The following is a 20,853-nucleotide window of genomic DNA, read 5'->3' as shown; positions in this document are numbered from 1 at the left end:
TTCCCCCCTTCTTTTAGTCCTTGAGCGAGGTGAAGCAGAGGAACACTTTTATTACATGATGCTATTTAGTTTCTTACAGTTGGCCCTGTAGGGATTGAAATACTCAAGTCTTTTATTACACAGTATTTTTTTAGGGAAAAAAAAGGTGAAAGTGAGAATATTGTGTGCAATGTATGTGTACTCAGTACTTCAGAGTAAGAGTACTCGAGTGCATGGCCAATATTGTCGAAAGTGCAATTTATGTACTTTAGCTTTATGTTTTGCTAGTTGGGGGAAAGTTCCATCTGATCAATTGTCGAATGGGAGGAAGAGTGTGGGGCTAGAGAGGCGTGCGACTAGGATTGCGCTTATGGGGAGCTATACTCTTAGGTGAAAATGTCTGAGATTGGTGGTTTGGTGTTGTGTGATCCGACAGTCTGAAGTTAAAACTCGAATCTACCGTTTATTGTCCATAGCAATCTCGTATCAACCGCTAGACTACCCATGGACACGGCATCAAACGCTTCCGTCGCTCACATTCTCTCACTTGGAAATTTAGACGGTCTTAAACTTAAGATGACATCTTGTTATGTTATACTAACCTGTCTACCTCCGATTCTTTGGAATTGCCCTACTTTTTAGAATTTGTGAAGAGTTTTTTAATTAAATGAGACCATTCCAAAGAATCGGAAGAAGTATATTGATGTATTTAATAATAGCTAAAGATTTTTTAACATCTTAACTCAAGAGATCTCACACCCTCTTTTTATTGATCTTGCTTAAGGGTTAAGACCATCTTAACTCAAGAGATCTCACACCCTCTTTTTATTTCAATCAGGTTGAGAGCCTTTTTTTAAGTTAAGACGGTTTTAAACAATAAAACGGTGATATACTCTATATAGCACCACACCTGTACTTGAAAATTTTCAGGTATCACATTCCACACCGCTGTTTCTTTCTAATTTCTCGTCAATTAGGGGTCAACTCACCTACTAACATCTAACACATCAACAATAATACTCCTAACAACTTCAGAATTTCTATCCATCAATTTTGTTTTGTTCAATTAATCAAATTCCCTTTCCTAGAAGTAATACTATAACACATCCTTTTGAAAAGTATAACTTTCAACCATCTTGTTCTCTTAAAAACACCTTTTTGTTTGGTATTTTTCAACTTCATTTATTTTCCCTCATGGGATTTTGATTAAAATATCCTTCATTGTATCATGAAATCCAAAGGTGTTTTCAATACCATCATGAAACCCTTCAAAATTTTCTCTGACAAAGGTAATAGTTCAGAATTCAAGTTGCTAAATTTGTTAGTAATTATTACTATTGTATAAAAGACCGTTTTACCGAGTGAGACGGTTTTGTGTTATTCTATAATTTATGTAATTTAATTAAGGTGTTATCAATTTTTTGTGGGTATTTTTGTTTGCTTAATTTGAATTTGTTGGGTTTTACTAGAAAGATCAAGAGAAGCAGACTTGCAGACATTTGCAGCTCAGGAGCAAAAACAGTTTTCATATGACACACTTTGTAAAGCTACTGATAAATTTCATCCCTCTAGGAAGCTTGGTGCAGGTGGTTTTGGTCCTGTCTTTCAGGTATATTGCTTAGTCTATGTTTTAGACTTTCGAGTTGTGGTTAGTTGGGGGTAAGGTTGCGTACATCTGAACCTTCCTACACGGAAAGATTCATAAAGGGTAGTGGTCAAAATTCATTTTTTTAATTTAAGATTATGTAAATGTGTATTGGGTTTTTGAAAATACTCTAAACCCTTATAATGTTCTATGATAAAATGAGTGGAATTTTGGGTATTCATTAGAAATGTGGCATATGTTATATATAGTTACTATAAAGTTGTAAAATTGGAAGTGTTTTGTGGGATTTAGGGGAAATTGGCAGATGGAAGGGAAGTGGCAGTAAAAATGTTATCACAGCATTCAAGACAAGGTCAAAGAGAGTTCATCAATGAGGCGAAGTTGTTAGCTCGTGTTCAGCACAGGAATGTTGTGAATTTGTTAGGATATTGTGCTCATGGTGAAGAGAAACTGCTTGTTTACGAATACGTCTTCAATGAAAGTCTTGACAAGCTTCTTTTCAGTAAGTAGTCCTCTTTATTGCTTTTGTTTCAATTTTGAGTTTTTGAGCTGTCTGTTTAAGTGCTGTTTCTATGATGAGAGATTGCCTTGTTTGATTGCTGATTATTCTGGTTAGGTGGTTTCTGTGTGTTTGATTTTGTCTGGAATTGTTGGTTGGGAACCTGGGATCATTAATCCTTCATGCACATTTGTACAACACCTATGAGCAACCAGCATAGATCTTCTTCTTCTTATTCTTCTTTTTCCGAGACACTGTAAACTTTCTTCTTTAGCCTTATCCTCCCACAAACTTATGTTATATGTTGCTTTCATGGTTTTTGTGTAAATAGGATAAAAACATAGCATGTTATGAGTCTTTGTGCAAAGGTCGAAGGAGAGGATGGATTGCGTATTTGCGTTATTGTTCTTCTTCCGGATAAAATGTTTTGTGAATGGTTCTCTTTTCTTCTTTATAGATGGCAGGGAAGGGAAGGGTATGGCGATTATTCTGGTAATTGTTTACATTTACTAACTCAACAGAGAGATTTGATTTTAAAATTCAGTAGAGATTGGTATTTTGCTGTGTCTCAGTCAATTAGAGTTGCTTCTGTTCCGAAAACATGGTGGTAAATCTCCCATTGCTATAGATTTGTAATTATGGAACTCATTTGTTGCTCCCTGTAAAGCATGACGAAACTGGATATCCATTTGTCAGAGTGTATCACCTCTCCTCCCCCCCAGAGACAACCATCTTCCAGAACGATTCATTGTAATTTTGTTAATTCGATACTTCACTTGGCTGCGTGCCAAATGTCGACACAACACAATGCAACACTTGATTTAGGTCAAAACATGATTTATTTTTCCTAAAATTAGCTATGCTCACCAGGTTACTTTTGCAATCTGTGTAGCATCATCGAGTTTTTCTCCTTTTTGAGTGGGAAGCTGCAATTGATTTTGTCTTTGTAGTGGTCAGTTTCTTCTATTCTAAATCTACCTTTGGAAGATCAGATGATCCAAGTCTGTACATTATACACCTTAATGTGGCTGATGTGGGGGAAGTTAGTCAAGCGAACAAACTATAGCTATCAAAAGTCAAATGGGTAGCTATTTGATATGGTGAGATCAACTAAATAGATTTGGAAAGATTTTACCATTTTTTCATGTCAACTTTTGTAGTCAAGTCTCAATATTTATATAAATAGGATGCCGATTGCAGAGTCAGGTCTGTTGACTATGAAGTTTAGGTTTAAAACTTTAAATTTTTTTTCTTTTTTTTGTTAAAGGAAAGGATTTGCTTAATCTACAAGAAAGCAACAACATTATCCTAAAGCCTTCATGGCTCCCGCCACTGCTAAATCGACACCCTTCGTTATTTCATACTTCGTATATGTGATTATTGGTCAAATGACGATAAAAGACTTCATTTTTTTTCCCCTGTCTTGCTCTGGACCAAGTCTAGTTCCACTGAATGTAATTTATTGCTACTTGCTTTATATAGTACATTATTAATCACATCTGAGTCTTGTTTTTGCCTTATTCTCAGTTGAAAAGGATGTTGTAGAAACTAGAATGTAGACCTTGAGTATACTTTCAACACAGATTCTTATGTGACTTAATTATTTATGCTGTCGCATTTATTTTTCATGCCTGAAAAACTACTGTTTCCATGAGATGAAGCCCATTGTAATATAAATAAATGATTGCCAGTAAAAGATACTGATATGCCAATGTCATCTACGTACAGAACCAGATAAACGTCATTTACTTGACTGGAAGAAACGATATGACATAATATCAGGCATAGCTAAAGGCTTGCTTTATCTTCACGAAGACTCTCATAGTTGCATTATTCATCGTGATATCAAGGCCAGCAATGTCTTGCTCGATGATAAGTGGATTCCCAAAATTGCTGATTTTGGCATGGCTCGTCTTTTCCCAGAGGATCAAACTCATGTAAATACAAGAGTTGCGGGTACCAAGTATGTCTTAATTTGTAGCATATGTTGTGTTCTTCCTTCTATAGTTCTATGCTGTGCACTAGTGGTCTAACCCATGATTTTTCTTAACAATTAAAACAGTGGCTATATGGCTCCGGAATATGTCATGCACGGGCATTTGTCTGTGAAAGCAGATGTATTCAGTTTCGGAGTGTTGATGCTAGAGTTGATTAGCGGACGAAGGAACTCTTCATATAACCTAAGCCCTGACGATCAAAATTTGCTCGACTGGGTAAGCTTTCATGTTTACACCTATCATTAGCGTTGAATTCAATTTCTATCTCATACATACGGAATAATATTTTTCGATTTTTATGCACGTAAAATATCTCCCTAGGCGACTCTTTATGTGGAGAGTGGACTGTATGTAATACCTTCTGAAACTTGCCCTCAAGCGCAAAATCTAAAAGTTAAAAACTGTCTTAGAATAGAGATAGCGACTCTTTTCTTTTTATTCCGTATGGAGTATGGACCATATCATAGCTCAATAACCATGTCTCAATAACTTCGTCGTGCAATTCAAATAGTGCAAATGTTAAAAAGTGTCAATTTTTTTAAATCTATACATGGTCGTTACATTAAAGTTAAAGAACCCGGGGCTGTTAATACTTACATAACGTCATTCCCTATCTCACATCCGAGGACTGGTTTTGCCTCGAAAACTCAACCAGAAGTCTATGAAAACGATGTACCCAAAAATTAAGGTCCTTAATTTGCATCAGTAGGTAGACTTTATTAATGTTCCTTTCATCCGTGCATTTTTTATTTTTTAATGCTTACAAAGATGCTATTATCATACATGTGGAGCCATCTTCCTTGGGCGTCAAGTCAATATAACGCGGAACTTGACTTTTGTTGATTAGTTCCTAATATCCAGTTAACACGTTTTGTTATATATATTGTTTATAGGGGTATTTTATTAATTATTTGGTATGGTGGGGACGTGGCCCATGGGGTGTTCATTACTTTTTGCCATGCATTGACATTTATGCATGAACCTATGATGGTTAGGAACATTGTACGGAGAATAAAATATACTTTTTTTTAAGGCGGTTTAGGTACAACTGCGAGATTAAGTTATTTCACTAATTCAAGCATCCCTTTTGAAACAATTATTAGCAAATGTCTTACGTAAGTACGAATGCAAAACCAAAGTATTGAGTAGTTGAGTACCCCTATCAAAAAAATTATTAATACTCAATTCCATTCTCTTTTCGCATTTTGAGGTGTGCGTTCACCCAGGGACGGTTCTAAAGGATGATTTATGTCAGCCGACCCCAAATCATTTTGGGATTAAGGCTCTGATGTTGTTGTTGTTGTTGTTGTTGTTGTTGTTGTTGTTACTCAATCCTATTCAACCTATAGTTCCCCTTTCTCTAATATATGTGAGGAGTATTTAGTAGATGATTTTACATAATCTTAGTTTTTAAAACCGTTTAAACAAGATTTTCTAATTATTTTTTAGCCACGATTCTAGAATTGGCCTCTGTGCAGAATAAATCTAGTTGGGAGTGCACTAGTGCTTCAAAATACTCGTACGTTAACTTTCAAAACCTTTACAAAGCGGTTGTAGTGTCATGATCGTAATTTATATATCGGGCTACATTTTAACTTTGAATTCTTCAATTTAGGAGTTTGGTCTAATGATCAAGTAATGACTGCTGGAATGTTTAAAACTCGGTTTTTGTATTTTTGTTACATCCTAAGTTATTCCAGAAGCAAAGTACTAAATGAGTACTCTGCGCTCATATATCTTGAAATTTCAGCCCTCCAACAACCTTATGGATAGGCTTGGTTGCCTGGTTGGTTCTTAGAAGAACATAATTTAATACTGTACAAGGAATTAAAAGTAAAAGGGGTTTACGGTTTTTTTAAGGAACATTGTCCCATTTTAATTCATAGATCTTGTTTTTTGTTTTTTTTTTTGGCAGCATAACTCAATTTTTTTTACATATAGTTTTGCTTTTTAATTCGCTGGCACTTGACAATTTCGATTGGGGGTTGGACGAAAATATTTCCTTGGTCAGCAGTTGTTTAGGACGAAGTAACAAGCAAAAATAGCCTATATATCAAATTTTGAGATGATATTGACTGTTTTTAGAGCCTAAATGTAAAAATTAGGCCGTGTCTCAGACCGAAATTAATACGATGGTGATCGCTCCTTATCATTTAAGATCAGCGAGCACGTATTAATGTACTTGTAAGAATGGTCATTGTAGGACATCTTTACGCACAAGTTGCATCTCCTGGTAGAAGTCAGGTTGATCTATGGCCTTAGCTGTAAGAATGAGTCATTTTAAGACACGTTAATGGCCTTTAGGCACACAAGATGCATATAGTGAAATGTTTTTGCTGAAAGTGAAGCAAATGATGGCGATATCATAGTTCGTAAATTATATGACGTACAATCTGATTTTTTTGACGTATTTTAATATTTTGATTTGTGACGAATATATAAGAAACGGGCCATCGAGGCCCACTAGTGATTAGGGTTGAAAAAGATGTCTCCTCAATAATTTTTGTGGTGGTACATTTTATAGGCCCACTCATTCTACAAGAAATAGTCCATTTTATGATTATGGGAAACAAGTGTAAAATCGGACTTGGTCATGTGATGGGGCCCATAAAGGATATAGCCCTAATGCCACGGTTCTTAAATGATGGAGACATCAGACACAGCTCAGGGGAGGTGTTAGTCGATATTCTTTTCGTTTCATTCATTTGTTTATCTTTAAATCTTTAATTGTGGCCGAGGGATTAAATAATTTGGTTTATTAAAGAAAAACTGAAGATTGGACTACTATTTTGAATTTTGATAATGAGATAGGAGTTTTCCGTAATGTTTTTTTTTTTTTGACAGGTAGTTTTTCGTAATGTTGATGCACATGTTTTAGTCGATTGTTTTTTTTATAAAATATACGAGTACATATTATCTTTATAAAATGTTTATCAATCCGTTTGAGTCATTTGTGTACATGTTCAATTTTGGGGCGTCTTAGTTATCTGTTTTCCTTTTTACTTTGAAAATGCTTTTAATGGATAATTTGATAATCCTCCTGCATTCTAGATTTCTGGTGTACTCGTTATCCGGTAAAAATAGATACAAAGGTTTCTTCCTCTCTCGTTGGTCTTTGTATAAAAATCAAAGGGGAGAGTTTGTTGTCAAAACAGAACCGAATACTCGTAGTATCTACTGTATTTGATAACTATGATAAGACTTCGTAATCGTGTGATACTGAAGATACTAAATTCTAGAATAACTTATAATGTGCAGGCTTACAAGCTATTCAAACGGAGTAAAGCCTTGGAAGTGCTCGACCCAACAATAGCATCCACGGCCATTGCAGAACAAGTGGCTTTATGCGTACAAATCGGATTGCTATGCACGCAATCTGATCCGGGTTCAAGACCAACAATGAGGCGTGTTGTAACACTTCTTTCTAAGAAGCCAACCAGCCTAGAAGAGCCCAGTCGGCCAGGCTTCCCTGGTTCAAGATATCGGAAATCTCGACATCCAGGAGCATCAGGTTCCAACTCGTCTATTTCAAGCACGTCTTCCACCATGAAAACTGACCGTACTTCCAGTATTATGAGTGTCACGGGCACCACAAGTACTCATCAAAGTGGGAGGTCTGATGCTCACGGGAAACGGCCTATGGGACTGTAGAAATGGAGGTGATAAATGTATAGGATAGGAAATACTTTCGAAAAATATGGAAAAAAAAAAATAGGGAAAATTTAGGTTTTTTTTTTTTTTTTTTTTTTTTTTTTTTTTTTTTTTTTTTTCTTTGGTTATTATTATCTAGGAAATTTATTCATATCCTTGGTTGCTTAAAGTGTAGTACACCGTACCTTGTAGATTGTAGCCTGAAGGTAATGTAGAGAAATGGTGCATATGTAGAAATGTAGTTTAGCGAATTAAGCAGCTATATTTTCCAATTATATCATTTTTATGTGACATAAACGATGCGACTTGGCCGACTTCTCATGTACAGAAAATTATCAATTTTATTTTTAGCATTTAAGTTCTTTTATTTTATTTTTTTGTCGATGTTGGCAAACGGATCAAGTATTCGCTCACTTCTTTCTAGTCATATCCATACGTCTGTTCAAAATATTTACGAGAAATTTTGATCAAAACGTATGAAAATGACTTGAAAGAACGAAGAGTATAACCAACTAACCAAGTGAAGGTGAAAAGGATACATCGATTAGGTCTAGACGACCTATTGAGTCGTACTCTCCTCCGAGTTAACCCTTAACGGTGCTGAACGACCTTATACAGTTATACCGTCACGGTTCCGACCCGGCTACACTAGTGATATCACCATTTACCCAATTCCTACAGGTTTCAGATTCTCAGTTTGCTGGGTTTTCAGTTTTCACAGAATTTCCCTGTCATCTCTCATTCATCACAAATTCATCTCTTTAATGGCATCATTTCCACTGCAATCATCCCATTATTTTCACAAACCCAAATCATTTCTTCATCCCAATTTTCCAAATATTAAACTTTTCAATTCAAAAACTTCAATTATTTCCCTAAATTCAACAAGAAAAACTGTCATAAAAATGCAAACTTTCTCTTTTCTTCAGAAAAATCCCACTTCACCCTTAATTCAGCAATTCAATAGAAATAGAAATCATTCCACTAAAATTTTGACAAAAATTAGTGCAGTAAATGATGAAAATACACAAATTTCTTCAAAGAATAAGAGAAATTCAATCATAATTTGGTCAATTGTAACTGCTGTATTAGCAGTTTCTAATAGAGTTTCTTACAAACTTGCTCTTGTTCCTCTCAAATATTATCCCTTTTTCTTGGCTCAATTCATCACTTTTGGGTACTCTTTTCTCTCTCTTTTATATTCATAATATACTTGTAATTTTATATTGTTTGTGTGTGATTATTTACATTTGTTGGCTAAACAACAATACCCTAGTGCCTCAATGGCTCCCCCAAATTGTGGGCTATGGGGGTCGGATGTACGCAGTCTTACCCTTGTGTTAGCAACACAACGAGACTGTTTCTGATGGTAATCTGTCCGGTCATTTGTTGTTCTATTCTATTTTTGGTGTCTCAGTCAATTGTTGTCCTTTCTATTTTAAGAATCAACTTGAACAACAATTTGATCATTCACACTCAATTTGGTCCACTTGTCATTTAGTAATTGTTCCCCTCCTCTTTTCTTGGTCTTTGTGCCAAAACTAAAGGACAACAATTGACTGGGACGGAGGGAGTATTTGATTGGCAATGTTGATTACAGGATGAATGATATAAATATGAGTGCTTGTTGATTGTACATCCATAGCTGTTGCATGATTAATAGTGTTCCGGGTGTAAATCCAGAGCAGATGTTTGATACCACTCGTAGCTAGTAGAATGATGTCCTTGCTAGAATCCTTCCTGCGGTCTCCTGAAACGATGAACAAACTGAGGGCTCGGCTTTGGCCGAGCGTACTCACTCCGACGCTCAAGTCAGTAAACTTAGAGAGGCAAGTCGTTGTTACTTGGCTAAGAGTGTATTGTAGAGAGATAAGGAAGATATTACCAGATGAATAGTGGTTATTAGGTCAATTTGTGGATCCTTTCCTCAATGAAGGTTGAGGAGTATTTATAGGCATTCACCTTTTGTCACGTAGTGGCCAAGTGGCCAAGTGGCTCATTAGGTGGAAAGACCGTTTTACCCTCGGCCGATGGACCTGAGGAGGCTAGCCGAGGGTCTTGGATATGAGTACGCGGATATGCGTCCCGGTGCTAGTAGTTATCCGCCGAGACCAGTGTGACAGCCGATGGATTGTGTCGGCTAGGTCATCTAAGTCGTTGGCTTTCTTATGGATACCCTTGACCTTGCTCGATATGTTGACTTGGTCGGCGGTGCGAAATATGCCCCATCAATTTGCCCCCAGCGTAGTCTATGCCGTGGCATGGGCTCCGATGTATGTTGAGCGTATATTCTGCGCAAGTATTTTGCAAAACTTTTTGCGTCGGCTTCTTCTGATGCATCGGCTTGATCATTCGTAGGCCTACTATATCCCCCCTCCATATGGATGCGTAAAGGGTATCCGATGTGGGAAAGAATGATGATGCCGCGAGACCGGTGGCGTGAGTCTTGGTTATTTCGATTGCCCCGGCCGTGCTTCATGGCTTGGTCGATCGTGTGGCCGTGGAGAGCGGGAACTTAGGAATTTTCCGAGGGAGATGAACAAAGCGGAGAGATGTGAATGGGCGTGTTGAATACGCTTGTAATCGTAGTATTGATTGACATTCAACTGTTGCAACGATTGACATTCCATGGTTGCATGTCCGACACGTGTTTGCTCGTTTGGTTGGTTGACGCTTCATGGGTCGTGCCCGATTGGTCCTTCTTCATGGGCTTTTTCCTATAAATAGGCGCTTATTCCGTGATTTTGGCCATTACTTTCATTTCCTCAAATTTTCGAAAATTTTCTCCCAAAATCTTCATCTCTAAACTTTCGGGGGCTTTCTTTTCTTCAAATTCTCGATCTTCGATCCGTGAGTTTTTTTCTCTGAGGTAAACAAACAAATTTTCTTTTATTTCGTTAGTAATTTGTTGTGAACATGTCTTCTCACGATCTTTGGGACCGGTGCTTCGCGCCGGGGTTCTCGCCGCGTTTTGAGGAGGAGGGGATACTAGATGCCGTCCCGTTAAGACACACGGGGCCCTAGGTCCCCTTCTCCCGTAGCTGATTTGCCCCTCGTGGAGGAGTTGGAGGATGAGGATGATGTTGATGTTGTTAATGATGACGGTGATGAGAGGGCTCCTGTTGGTGGTGGAAGGACGACCATCTCGGATCATGGCGAGGCTTGCACGACCGGCCTCGACCGTGTGTTTACAAATAAATTCGCAAGCGACTCCGGAGAGACTCTTTTCGGAGATCATTTCTTCTTCGGTGAGGGGTATAAAATTGTTATCCCTATGGAGGGTCGGGCGGTCTCGTCCTCCCCGGTCATATCGGCGTACATATTAGGCATCCGGAGTTTGGGCTCCGGTTCCTTTGAATGAACACGTCATGGCCATTGTCAAAGCTATGAACGCCGCCGTGGCCCAACCGCATCCGTTGGCCATGAGGACGATAGTCGCTTTGTATGGACTGTCTGTTTCGGGGAGGTTCCATCGCTTAACTTGTTTCGTCGCCTCCATAGCCTTCGGCCGTCAAAATCGGCAAAGTGGGGTGGTACAACAGCGTACGGACGGAACCGGCTATGTCACCGTGAATAAGCTTACCTCTTGCAAGGACCGGCGGGGGCGGTGGGTGTACGTCCGGTGCTTGGGAGGACTACCCATTGCCTCGGTCTTTCCAGAACCCCGTTTACTTACGGTGTGAGACCCGGGAGGAGTACGAGAGACACGTCACCCAGGGTAGCAAGGTTAAGATGGACGCTTCATTCGTCCCTCTTACCTCGGATGAGGAGCGGGCAATGCGGCTATTTGATGCTTTGAGGAGGGTTGGGCGCCCCAGACTCGGATTATTCTTCGGGATGAGTTTGCTATGCCGCGTCGGCCTCATCTGACCCTCGGTGGGGTGAGTGGGGTCGGTGTGAGGCCCACCTTTGCTTGTTGTGCCTCTTTCTTCAGAGCTTTGTTTTCTTTCCTTTATGTAACCCTTGTTTTGATTTCTTGCGATCGGTTTGGGCGGGATCTGTCATCGAGAAGGACTTGAAGAGGCTAGGGCTTGATAAAGACGGGAAGGTTGTTACCCTATCCTACGGGCCGATTCGAAAGATCGCAGGCTAGCTCCCAACGAAATCATGGAGAAACAGACGAGGGGTTAGATCGGAGACGGCCGAGTCACGGGTTCTTGGGGCGTGCTTAAAGAGATCGAAGAAGGCAGCGTCCAAATCGGCGGCGGTATCAACGCCAACTCCCTCTTCTACCCCGGTGGTCCAAAAGGATCATGTGGAGGTGATCAACATTACCGAGGAGGAGGCGACCGTTGCTAAGGTCCCTTCTCCGAAGAAAAGGAAAGACCCACCGTCTCGCCTCCACCGCCGCCGGGAGAAACTCCGCCTCCACCACCCTCCAAAAGAGGGTCCAAACGTACGGATCTAACTGCGATTCGGATTTAGCCTGTTCATTGGACGTTCCCGATGACAGACTTTACGATGTGTCCATGCACGGTGACATGGATGCTCGTGTAAATTTTTGTAGATCCATCATCGGCGTGGCGTTCTCACCGAACGTCAAGGGGAAAGCGACTGAGAAGGCGATCGAGAAGGCGGGTGACAGGGAATGTCACCGATTGACTCCACACCCCGAAGGCTACTCCTCCGAACTCGTGGCGGAGGGTGAGAGAATATACAAGAGTTTGGGGAAATGGAGCCGCCTAGCCGCCTCCCTCATCATGGAGCGAGGAAAAAGCCGCGGAGCAACTGGGCCACGATTGCAAAGCTCAAGCTTGATATCTCTGCTGCGAAAGGGGAAGCCGGGAAGGCTAAGCGCGATCTCGGTCTTTGCCGAGAAGCGTGTGGAGGAGGTTGAGAGGTCGCCAAGGCCGAGAGAGGGCCAAAGTTGAGGAGGCCGATGGTGCCACGGCCAAGATGATGGCGGAGCGGGATAGGTATAAGGAAACCTACGACGTTGTGGTTGCAGAAGAGGGATGAGTGGGAGGATCATTCGGAAGCGGGCGGAGGTGCTCGGGGACACACGGCTATCCTTGCTCAAAAGGAGAAGGATATTGACATGCTTCAAGGTGATCTCCTCCCTAAAATGTGCGCCCACCCCGGGACCGGGCCGAGGAGGCGGCGAAGGAGGCAATAAGAAAGCTCGTGGAGGCGGGCTCTATCCCCGATGGCTTCCCGTGGGATAAGTACGACCCGGCTCCTCGATGAGATGGCCGAGGTCGCGAAACAAGCAGTTCGAGAAGGAGGAGCGGCGCGAAGGCGGCTCGGATAAGCGTCGGCTAAGGCGGCTGTGAGGCGAAAGGAGGCCGAGAAGGAGATCGAGAATGTCGGGCCCTCCTTTGGGGCTTCTGGCCATCGAGACGCCCGCGCCTCGATGGAGGGCGACATGAGGCATAGGGAGACGGGCGGTCGTCACCGAGACTCACCCTGCGTCTCGGATAGCCTTAGGCTAGTTCGGGGGCCAACTATCGAGCCTTTCCTCCCGCCATCTTTTGGCGCTTGATTGATATGCTTGTAATCTTTTGCTTTTCTTTTTCCTTGTTTGTAAACAAAACAACTTTCTTGGTAGGTTGTGTTTAGGCTTGCCCTTATGGGACTACGATCGTCGTATTCTTCTCTTAACTTCTTTTGTTTGTCCTTTTGCGTTTATTAATTGAGTGCCTTCGTTTTTGCCCTTGGTATGGCCGAGGCGGTTTGAATGCACATCTCAACCGAGTAACGTCTTTTATGTCTTGACCGATCGTCCTTGTCGCCTTGACCAATTGCCAAGGTAACGGGGTTATGGCTCGCGGCAATTCTTCTAGCGTCATTTGGTCATTGTGTCCCCGTCGCTCTCGGCCAATTGCCAAGGTAACGGGGTTATGGCTCGCGCAATTCTTCTAGCGTAACGGTCATTGTGTCCCCGTCGCTCTCGGCCAATTGCCAAGGTAACGGGGTTATGGCTCGGCAGCAATTCTTCTAGCGTCCCGGTCATTGTGTCCCCGTCGCTCTCGGCCAATTGCCAAGGTAACGGGGGGTTATGGCTCGGCGAAGATTCTTCTAGCGTATCGGTCATTGTGTCCCCGTCGCTCTCGACCAATTGCCAAGGTAACGCAGGGGTTATGGCTCGGCGGCAATTCTTCTAGCGTCGGTCATTGTGTCCCCGTCGCTCTCGGCCAATGCCAAGGTAACGGGGTTATGGCTCGCGGCAATTCTTCTAGCGTCACCTGGTCATTGTGTCCCCGTCGCTCTCGGCCAATGCGAGGTAACGGGGTTATGGCTCGGCGGCCAATTCTTCAAGCGTCACGGTCATTGTGTCCCCGTCGCTCTCGGCCAATTGCCAAGGTAACGGGGTTATGGCTCGGCGAGAATTCTTCTTTGGGTGGCAAACTACGGAGGGGACAAGCAGTTGGATGGAAAAACTTGGTTGTTTCTTTATTTAAGATCACGCGTTGGGGTGTCCACATTGGGTTTTGACACCTCCGCCGCTACACAAAGTACTTTCTCAAGTTGTCGGTGTTCCAATGGCTCATCAAAGGCACACCCTCCATATCTCATCGGTATGTACCCTACCTCATTTCTTCAACCACCTTGTAGGGACCCTCCCGATTGGCCGTCGGTTTGCGTGAATATTTCCTTTGTTGGTGGCGGCCGACTTTCTTAGGACTAGGTCTCCTACTTTTAAGTCCCTTTTGTGGACTCTTCGGTTGTAGGCTCTTCTCATACGATTTTGGTATCTTTGCCAAATTGAGGCGTCTTTGTATCCGGCTTTCTTCGACCAGATCTAGGGAGGCTTTAAGGCCTTCCTCATTTTCGACCGGGTTAAAGGTAGCCGTTCTCAATGTTGGCACCGTCGCCTCAATTGGTAGGGACCGCCGGATCCATAGACTAAGTGGAAAGGGGAGTACCCCGTTGCTTCTTTCTCCGTGGTTCGTAGGGACCATAGGGCGCGGTAGTTCGTCGGCCCACCTTCCTTTAAGGTCTTCCACCTGTCTTCTTCAAACCGCTGAGGATCGTTTTTCAGTCCGCCTCACTTTGTCCGTTTCTCGTGGGTGGCGAGACGGAGGAGTATGCGTACTTGATGCCAAGCTCTTCTAACCATTCATTATCGTCACTCCAAAATTCTCGGCCGTGGTCGAACACCATGACTTGGGGCAATCCGAAACGGGTTATAACATTTTCCCAGTTACCTTTCGACGGCCATTGTGGTCTTCGCCGGTACCGCTACGGCTTCAACCCATTTGGTGAAGTAATCAACGGCGACGATCAAGAACTTCCTTCCTCCGGGAGGCCGTTGAAATGGCCCTAGCATGTCCATCCCCCATTGTGCGAAAGGGAGGGGCTAAGCACCGGTTGCGAGTCTCGGGAAGGAGCGTGTATTACGGGCGTGCATCGGCGGTTTTGCGCATTTCTTGGTCTTCGTTACGAGTCCTGAAGCATGGTGGGCCGGAAGTAGCCGGCTCGGAGAGCTTTGTGGGCTAGCGTTCTTGCCCCCGTGGTGTCCGCAAATGCCCTCATGAATCTCTGTCGATATTAGCTCTGCGTCGGTTGGGCCGACACATTTCAAGAGTGGTCTTATTACGGACCTTCATGTACGCTTCCCCTTCGAATACCAAGTACACTGCGCGATCCTTTTGAGCTTAGCCGAGAGATTGCGGTTATCCCAAGAACTCACTTGTGAGCTTGTATTTCATTATCGGAGTCATCCACGTTGTCTCGGTTTCTACGTTGCCCATCATGCCGACGTCCTCGATGATACTCTTCGTATTCTGATATCTACCAAAGACGGTTGGTGATGTTCTTGATGGTTGAGTGGCAAGTTTGGAGAGAGCGTCGGCCGGTTGTTCTCGGACCTGGGGATGCACTGAATTTTGAAAAACTTCAATTTTGCTGTGTCGGCTTTTACCCTTTCCAGGTATCTTACCATCCCATCGTCTCGCGCCTCGAACCTGGGGATGCACTGAGTCTTGGGATCTGGGGATGCACTGAGTCTTGGGATCGAGGAACAGACCATAATACAAAGTGGCCGTTTTGATTTGATCTTCGGCTCAGGCCATTGATTGACCACAACTCTATCAATCGTAATTGGTTTGTAAAATGTTAAATTGTCACTTTAAGGCAAAGTAAAACTAAATCCGATAAAACAATCAATCTTCTGATCTTCCCGGTTTGAAGCTTGTAGCACATTCATGTGAAGGAATGCATTTTGGTAATTGGAAACATTTCACCGTTGATTGCCTTTTCTGCCAAGAAATGCATTTCCTGCAAGCAACTAGCACAGGTAATAATATGTGTTTTTTTTCATTGGTTCTGAACACGGCAAATTTAAATTGAAACTCAACATTTAAACTAGCAGTTTATAAAAAAAATGAACTAATCAATGGTTATTAATATGGATGTTCTGAAGCGAATCTCAATCAATGTATATTTTATTAGGGTTTTATCATTGTCTTGCAGGAAAACTAGTAGTTTATCAGGGGTATTTAAACTTATCCTCGGCAAAAGAAGCTCGCAACACCAAGAGGCCACCATAATGTCTAATAAGAAATCACAAGTTCAGAGGAAGCAAACAAGAAAGTAAATAACAGAACCTAAAATTAATATGCTAAAGATTTAAACAAGGAAGTTCCTTCATATTCATAGAACCAGAATCGAAGACACCGAAAAGACACAACACAAGAAAGGCACTGTGTCTCTCAATAATTCAATATATTACTTTTTGTGACTCAATAATTGAAGTATATAATTAACAAAACAATGAATGTGGTACGAAAGTCGTTTCAATTAAAAGTCAGGCAACAATGTTATTAACCTACTACACGTGAAAAAAGCATATGTCACAAACTTGTGTCACGCAACCTGGAAAACTTTGTATAGCTCAAGAAGATACATTCTGCTACAAAAGGGCATCACCTTGAAAGGTCAAGAAGATCGGCTACAACTTACTTAGAAGCTTAACATCTTTGACTGAGCCAGTGAGCCTCAGTATTTTGGGTGGCGGTATCAAAGTGAATATCTAACAAACCCTTCTCTTTCAATACCGACAAGGCGACAACACCAAACCCCTAGGCATCATTCCGCTTCTCGAGGATATAAGCAAACAAGGAATGATGTATAATAAAAATCAGGCTTGTAACCCAACTTGGTTATCAAAAATGGACAAAGTTACCTTTAAACAAATTTAAAATACAGTCAGCCTACTCAAAACCAAGTCATTGCTCAATCATCGCTCAGTCAACTACTTAATGGACATGACTGATGGACTAAAAGTTAAACGTCACGTTAATAAGTATCTATACAGTAGAGTGACCAAGGGTATTTTTTTAAGAGTACCGCTACCTCGAAGAATTTGATAGACCCAATAATCCCTTTATTCCGGTCCAAATCTCTCTCCCTACCTATCTACCTATCTATTTTAAAGAGGATTTTTTAGACCAGATATGATGTCCTGAATTAATTTATCACTTATCAGCTGCCTTAGTTACGATAAATTCCCAATCAACATTTCTTCAGCTTCCATTGTTAGTGTCTCTTTAATAAGCTTCGCCGTTTATAGTCTCCACGCATCCATACACACCTCAACCATAATTGATACAGTCCTCACTTAGGCCTTAAATTCCCAATAACGTTTCTTCAGCTTCCATTGTTAGTGTCTCTTTAACAAGTTTAGCCGTTTATAGTCTCCACCGGTCCATACAGACCTCAGCCATAACAAGCTGTCAAGCAAGCTACAACTACCTCACTCTTTCAATTCAAAAAGCAAGAAAGTAAATTCTCAAACATTCTACACACTCCAAAATTCACAGCACAAACCACCATAATATCCATTAGAAATCATTATATAATCTCCGTGTTCAAAAATCCCGAACCACGAGCTCAAGAGAGGACACAAGGACACAGACAATAACATAAGAAAGAGAGATCATAGTTATACTCGAAATAATATGCTAATACTTCAACAAAGAAGTTAGTGCATAGAAGGTGAACTACATAAGTTGGAAGACCAGCACACAGCATGGACAGTAAGTCAGGAAATTCCAAAAGAACCAGCACTCAAGCTTCCAATATTTCTATACATTTAACCAAACAATGACCATGACAACTTGAAGAGTTCACAGCGTAGAAAACGAACCGAGAGCAAGGTCCTTTCTCAGGTGTAATGTCATTAACCAACTATAGCATAGCAATAAAACACATTCGATAATTTTTTTTCACTGCAGCTGAGAAGAGAGAAAAAAAAAATTGTACCAACCTTTGCTAGACAGAATTATACACTTCGCTACGAGAGGTCTTGGCGTCAATGTTGGAACAACCTTTGTTACTTAGGTAAAGTTCAAGAAGACCTGGTGCATCCTCTTTAAAAGGTTCAATAAGAGTCTTTAAAAATTGCTTCTCAGTTTTAATGGCGGCAGCGTAGAAGTTGTAATCTAATAATAAACCTTTCTCCTTCAAAACCAACAACACTCGATGCCTAGGCGCCATTCGCTTCTCGAGGCTTAAAGCGAACAAAGTAGCATGTGTAGCTAAGAAACCAGGCTTGTAACCAAGCTCAGTCATAAGAAAACCCAACTTTTTCCTGATATTTTCTTCAGATATTAGGAAAGCATAAGGATTTTTCCTCATTAATTCAGAAACATCATATTCAGTCCATCCAAAGCTTTTGAACACCAGACGTTTCGAGTCGATTCCCTCCTTACTAGAAGAACACAGCAAATGCACTCCATACAAAAACATCCCAGAAATTCGAGGAATCCCCAACTCCTCTTCAACCCTAACCAACACATTTCGGAATAACTCGGGTTTCCTCAAAAAACACGAAGATTTTTGAATAATGCTATTCCGAATATCTTGGATATGGACACGGTACTCATTATTCAACAACGCAACATTGGATACAAGATTTTCAAGACCAGATGTTGCTGACGAAGCATTGGATTTTCTTGATACTAATGAAGGACTCGATAAAATAAGACGAATTAAATCAGACCCAGAAAAACCCTGATCTTGGAGAATCTTAAATTTGGGTTTTAGGGTTTTGTCAACATTAGCAGCTAAAATATTAGGGTAAGAAGATACAGCCTTTTTAATATGGGTATCATCCAAATCATGTTGCTTTAAGAAATCAACAACAAAATTAGCATTATCAGAGAATTTGAAGTCATTCACCTTGTTGGAAGGTAACTTGATGGAAATTGACAGAGCTTGTTGATGAGAGAAACCCAGATTATTGACCAAATAATCAGCAAAAGTATGATTTGGGGATTTTTTTGATTGAATTAGGGTTTCGGTTGAATAGAGACTACAGAGAGAAAAATGGTGGAAATTATGCACATAATTAAGGCCGTGAGTGCTGTAAATTCTTCGGAAATTTTGCATCTTTTGCTCTTTCTCTCTTAAAACCCTTACAAACCCTCCCTCTTTCTCTCTTCCTTCATTTACCTACAACAACAACAACAACAACAATAACCACCACCAACAAGAAGAGAGTCTTTAGTCCGAGCATGGGTTGGGCCAACTAACATGATCCATCCTCTGAACAAGTTTAGGTTCGAATTTATAATGGGGTAAAGGGTAAGCAAGGTAAAAGAAAAATACTCCCTCCGATTCACTATATGATCTTCACATTGTTTTTTGGGAAGTTCTTAAGAGGAAGGAGATTGCGGTGAAAAATGAAGGAAAATGAAAATAAGAGAGAATGTGGGGTCATAAGTCATAAAAACCACAAATAGACTAAATAAGAAAAGGAGTTGTTTGGTTGCATATAGGAATTTGTATTGCCTAGGAAGTCATAAAACACATGAATTTAGAATTTACGTGAATTGTAAAATATTGTTTGGTTGCCATGAAGGAAGTGCAATTCATGTAAGCATTCTCACTTACCTAGGGAGCCTAGGTGAGCAACTTCCTCTATTATGGAGGAATTGGAATTCATAGGAACTTCCAATTCATGTGAATTGGGGTAACCAAACAACATACCCATTTTGCAATTCACATGAATTTAAGTTTCTGTGTTATTTAGCGGGTAACCAAACGACCCCTTGGAAGAACTTAGTAAATTTGCCATTTTCGAAATTGTGGAACATCTTAGTGAATAGGAGTGAGTGAAATATAGATGAAACGGAACAATTGTGTAGTAAAATAAAGTTGAAGGCGGCGACATAGGTTTGTAAAATGTTATGTTGCCACTTTAGGACAAAGTTTCTAAAAATACGGTTGAAACAATTTTTTTTTTTTTGTTCATAAGGTAAGAAAACTAGGTTGATTCTTTAGAGTAAGACCAACCTATCTCATCCTTTCGAATAAGTGAAGTGAGTTGAAGCCACCGACTTTCAAACCACCTCGAAAAAGTTGGACATGAATGTCCAGTAGAAGTCATGGAATCAGCAACTTTGTTGGCTTCACGATTCACGAAATCAATGTTTAATTATCACTTTATCGAACAAATGAAGGTCTAATTTCACATCTTGATAATACTAGAGATTTTCCAAGGAATTTGCCAAGTACTACGAAGTGAGTTAATAACACATAAATTATCACCCTCCACAATTAACTTTGAGATTCCTAGCTGTTTAGCGGCTAAAACACCTTCTTTTAAAGCGAGAGCTTCCGCAACAAGAATATTATTAGATCCACACTTTTTTGCTCCTAACACAAAGACTTTACCATTATGATCTCTTATACAATATTCTAAAGCAGCTTTATTGCCTTTTATTTTCGAACCGTCAAAATTTAGCTTTAGGAAATCGTTTCTAGGTTTCTCCCACCAGATTTCTTCCCTACTATAATTGATTTTAGTTGACTTGTCTTTTTTGGAATTGTTGAGATCCTTATGTCGAGTCTCATTTCAGATTTTAATGCTATTATTACATAACATAATAATTTTGCTCATATTGAAATAAATATTGTTAAAGATAATATCATTTCTATAAAACCATGCATTCCACCAAATAAAAATAGTTTTAATGAAATCATCTTTTGGAATTAAATCTTTGAGATAATTGAGTTTCATACGAAAACTTTGACTTGTAATATTATCATAATTTGACAAGAAAATGTTAAAAGTTAATATTGAAACGATTTGAATTTGTATACAATTGAAGACTTGATAAGAGTATCATGGTAGTACCCAAAACTCGATGTAGTCCCAATAAAACCAAACTCGA

The 20,853-nt window shown here is 40.6% G+C and overlaps 3 protein-coding genes across 3 annotated transcripts in view; 1 reads left to right on the top strand and 2 right to left on the bottom strand.

The window, feature by feature from the left end:
• LOC141643916 (uncharacterized) overlaps positions 1 to 20,853 on the bottom strand; it is a 226,123-nt gene that overhangs the window by 141,053 nt on the left and 64,217 nt on the right. The window lies entirely within an intron of this gene.
• LOC141643898 (cysteine-rich receptor-like protein kinase 43) lies at positions 901 to 8,046 on the top strand. Its single transcript, XM_074453281.1, has 6 exons — positions 901 to 1,268; positions 1,449 to 1,588; positions 1,877 to 2,087; positions 3,813 to 4,047; positions 4,147 to 4,297; positions 7,340 to 8,046. The coding sequence occupies exons 1-6, from the start codon at positions 1,208 to 1,210 to the stop codon at positions 7,730 to 7,732; spliced, it is 1,191 nt and encodes a 396-aa protein (XP_074309382.1). The 5' UTR covers positions 901 to 1,207; the 3' UTR covers positions 7,733 to 8,046.
• On the bottom strand, positions 17,948 to 19,066 carry LOC141641803 (uncharacterized). The gene has a single exon (XM_074450450.1). It carries the CDS (start codon positions 19,064 to 19,066, stop codon positions 17,948 to 17,950), a length of 1,119 nt encoding a protein of 372 aa, XP_074306551.1.

The sequence above is a fragment of the Silene latifolia genome, chromosome 2 (genome assembly GCF_048544455.1).
Source record: "Silene latifolia isolate original U9 population chromosome 2, ASM4854445v1, whole genome shotgun sequence".
NCBI classification, from domain to species: Eukaryota; Viridiplantae; Streptophyta; class Magnoliopsida; order Caryophyllales; family Caryophyllaceae; genus Silene; species Silene latifolia.
This window is presented reverse-complemented; position numbering and strand designations above follow the sequence as displayed.

Excerpts from the sequence above, each read along its gene's own strand:
- LOC141641803 (XM_074450450.1), bottom strand. The coding sequence starts at position 19,066 with ATGCAAAATTTCCGAAGAATTTACAGCACTCACGGCCTTAATTATGTG.
- LOC141643898 (XM_074453281.1), top strand. The coding sequence starts at position 1,208 with ATGAAATCCAAAGGTGTTTTCAATACCATCATGAAACCCTTCAAAATT. Across the intron at positions 2,088-3,812 it reads TCTTGACAAGCTTCTTTTCA|AACCAGATAAACGTCATTTA; the intron begins GTAAGTAGTCCT and ends ATCTACGTACAG. Across the intron at positions 4,298-7,339 it reads ATCAAAATTTGCTCGACTGG|GCTTACAAGCTATTCAAACG; the intron begins GTAAGCTTTCAT and ends TATAATGTGCAG.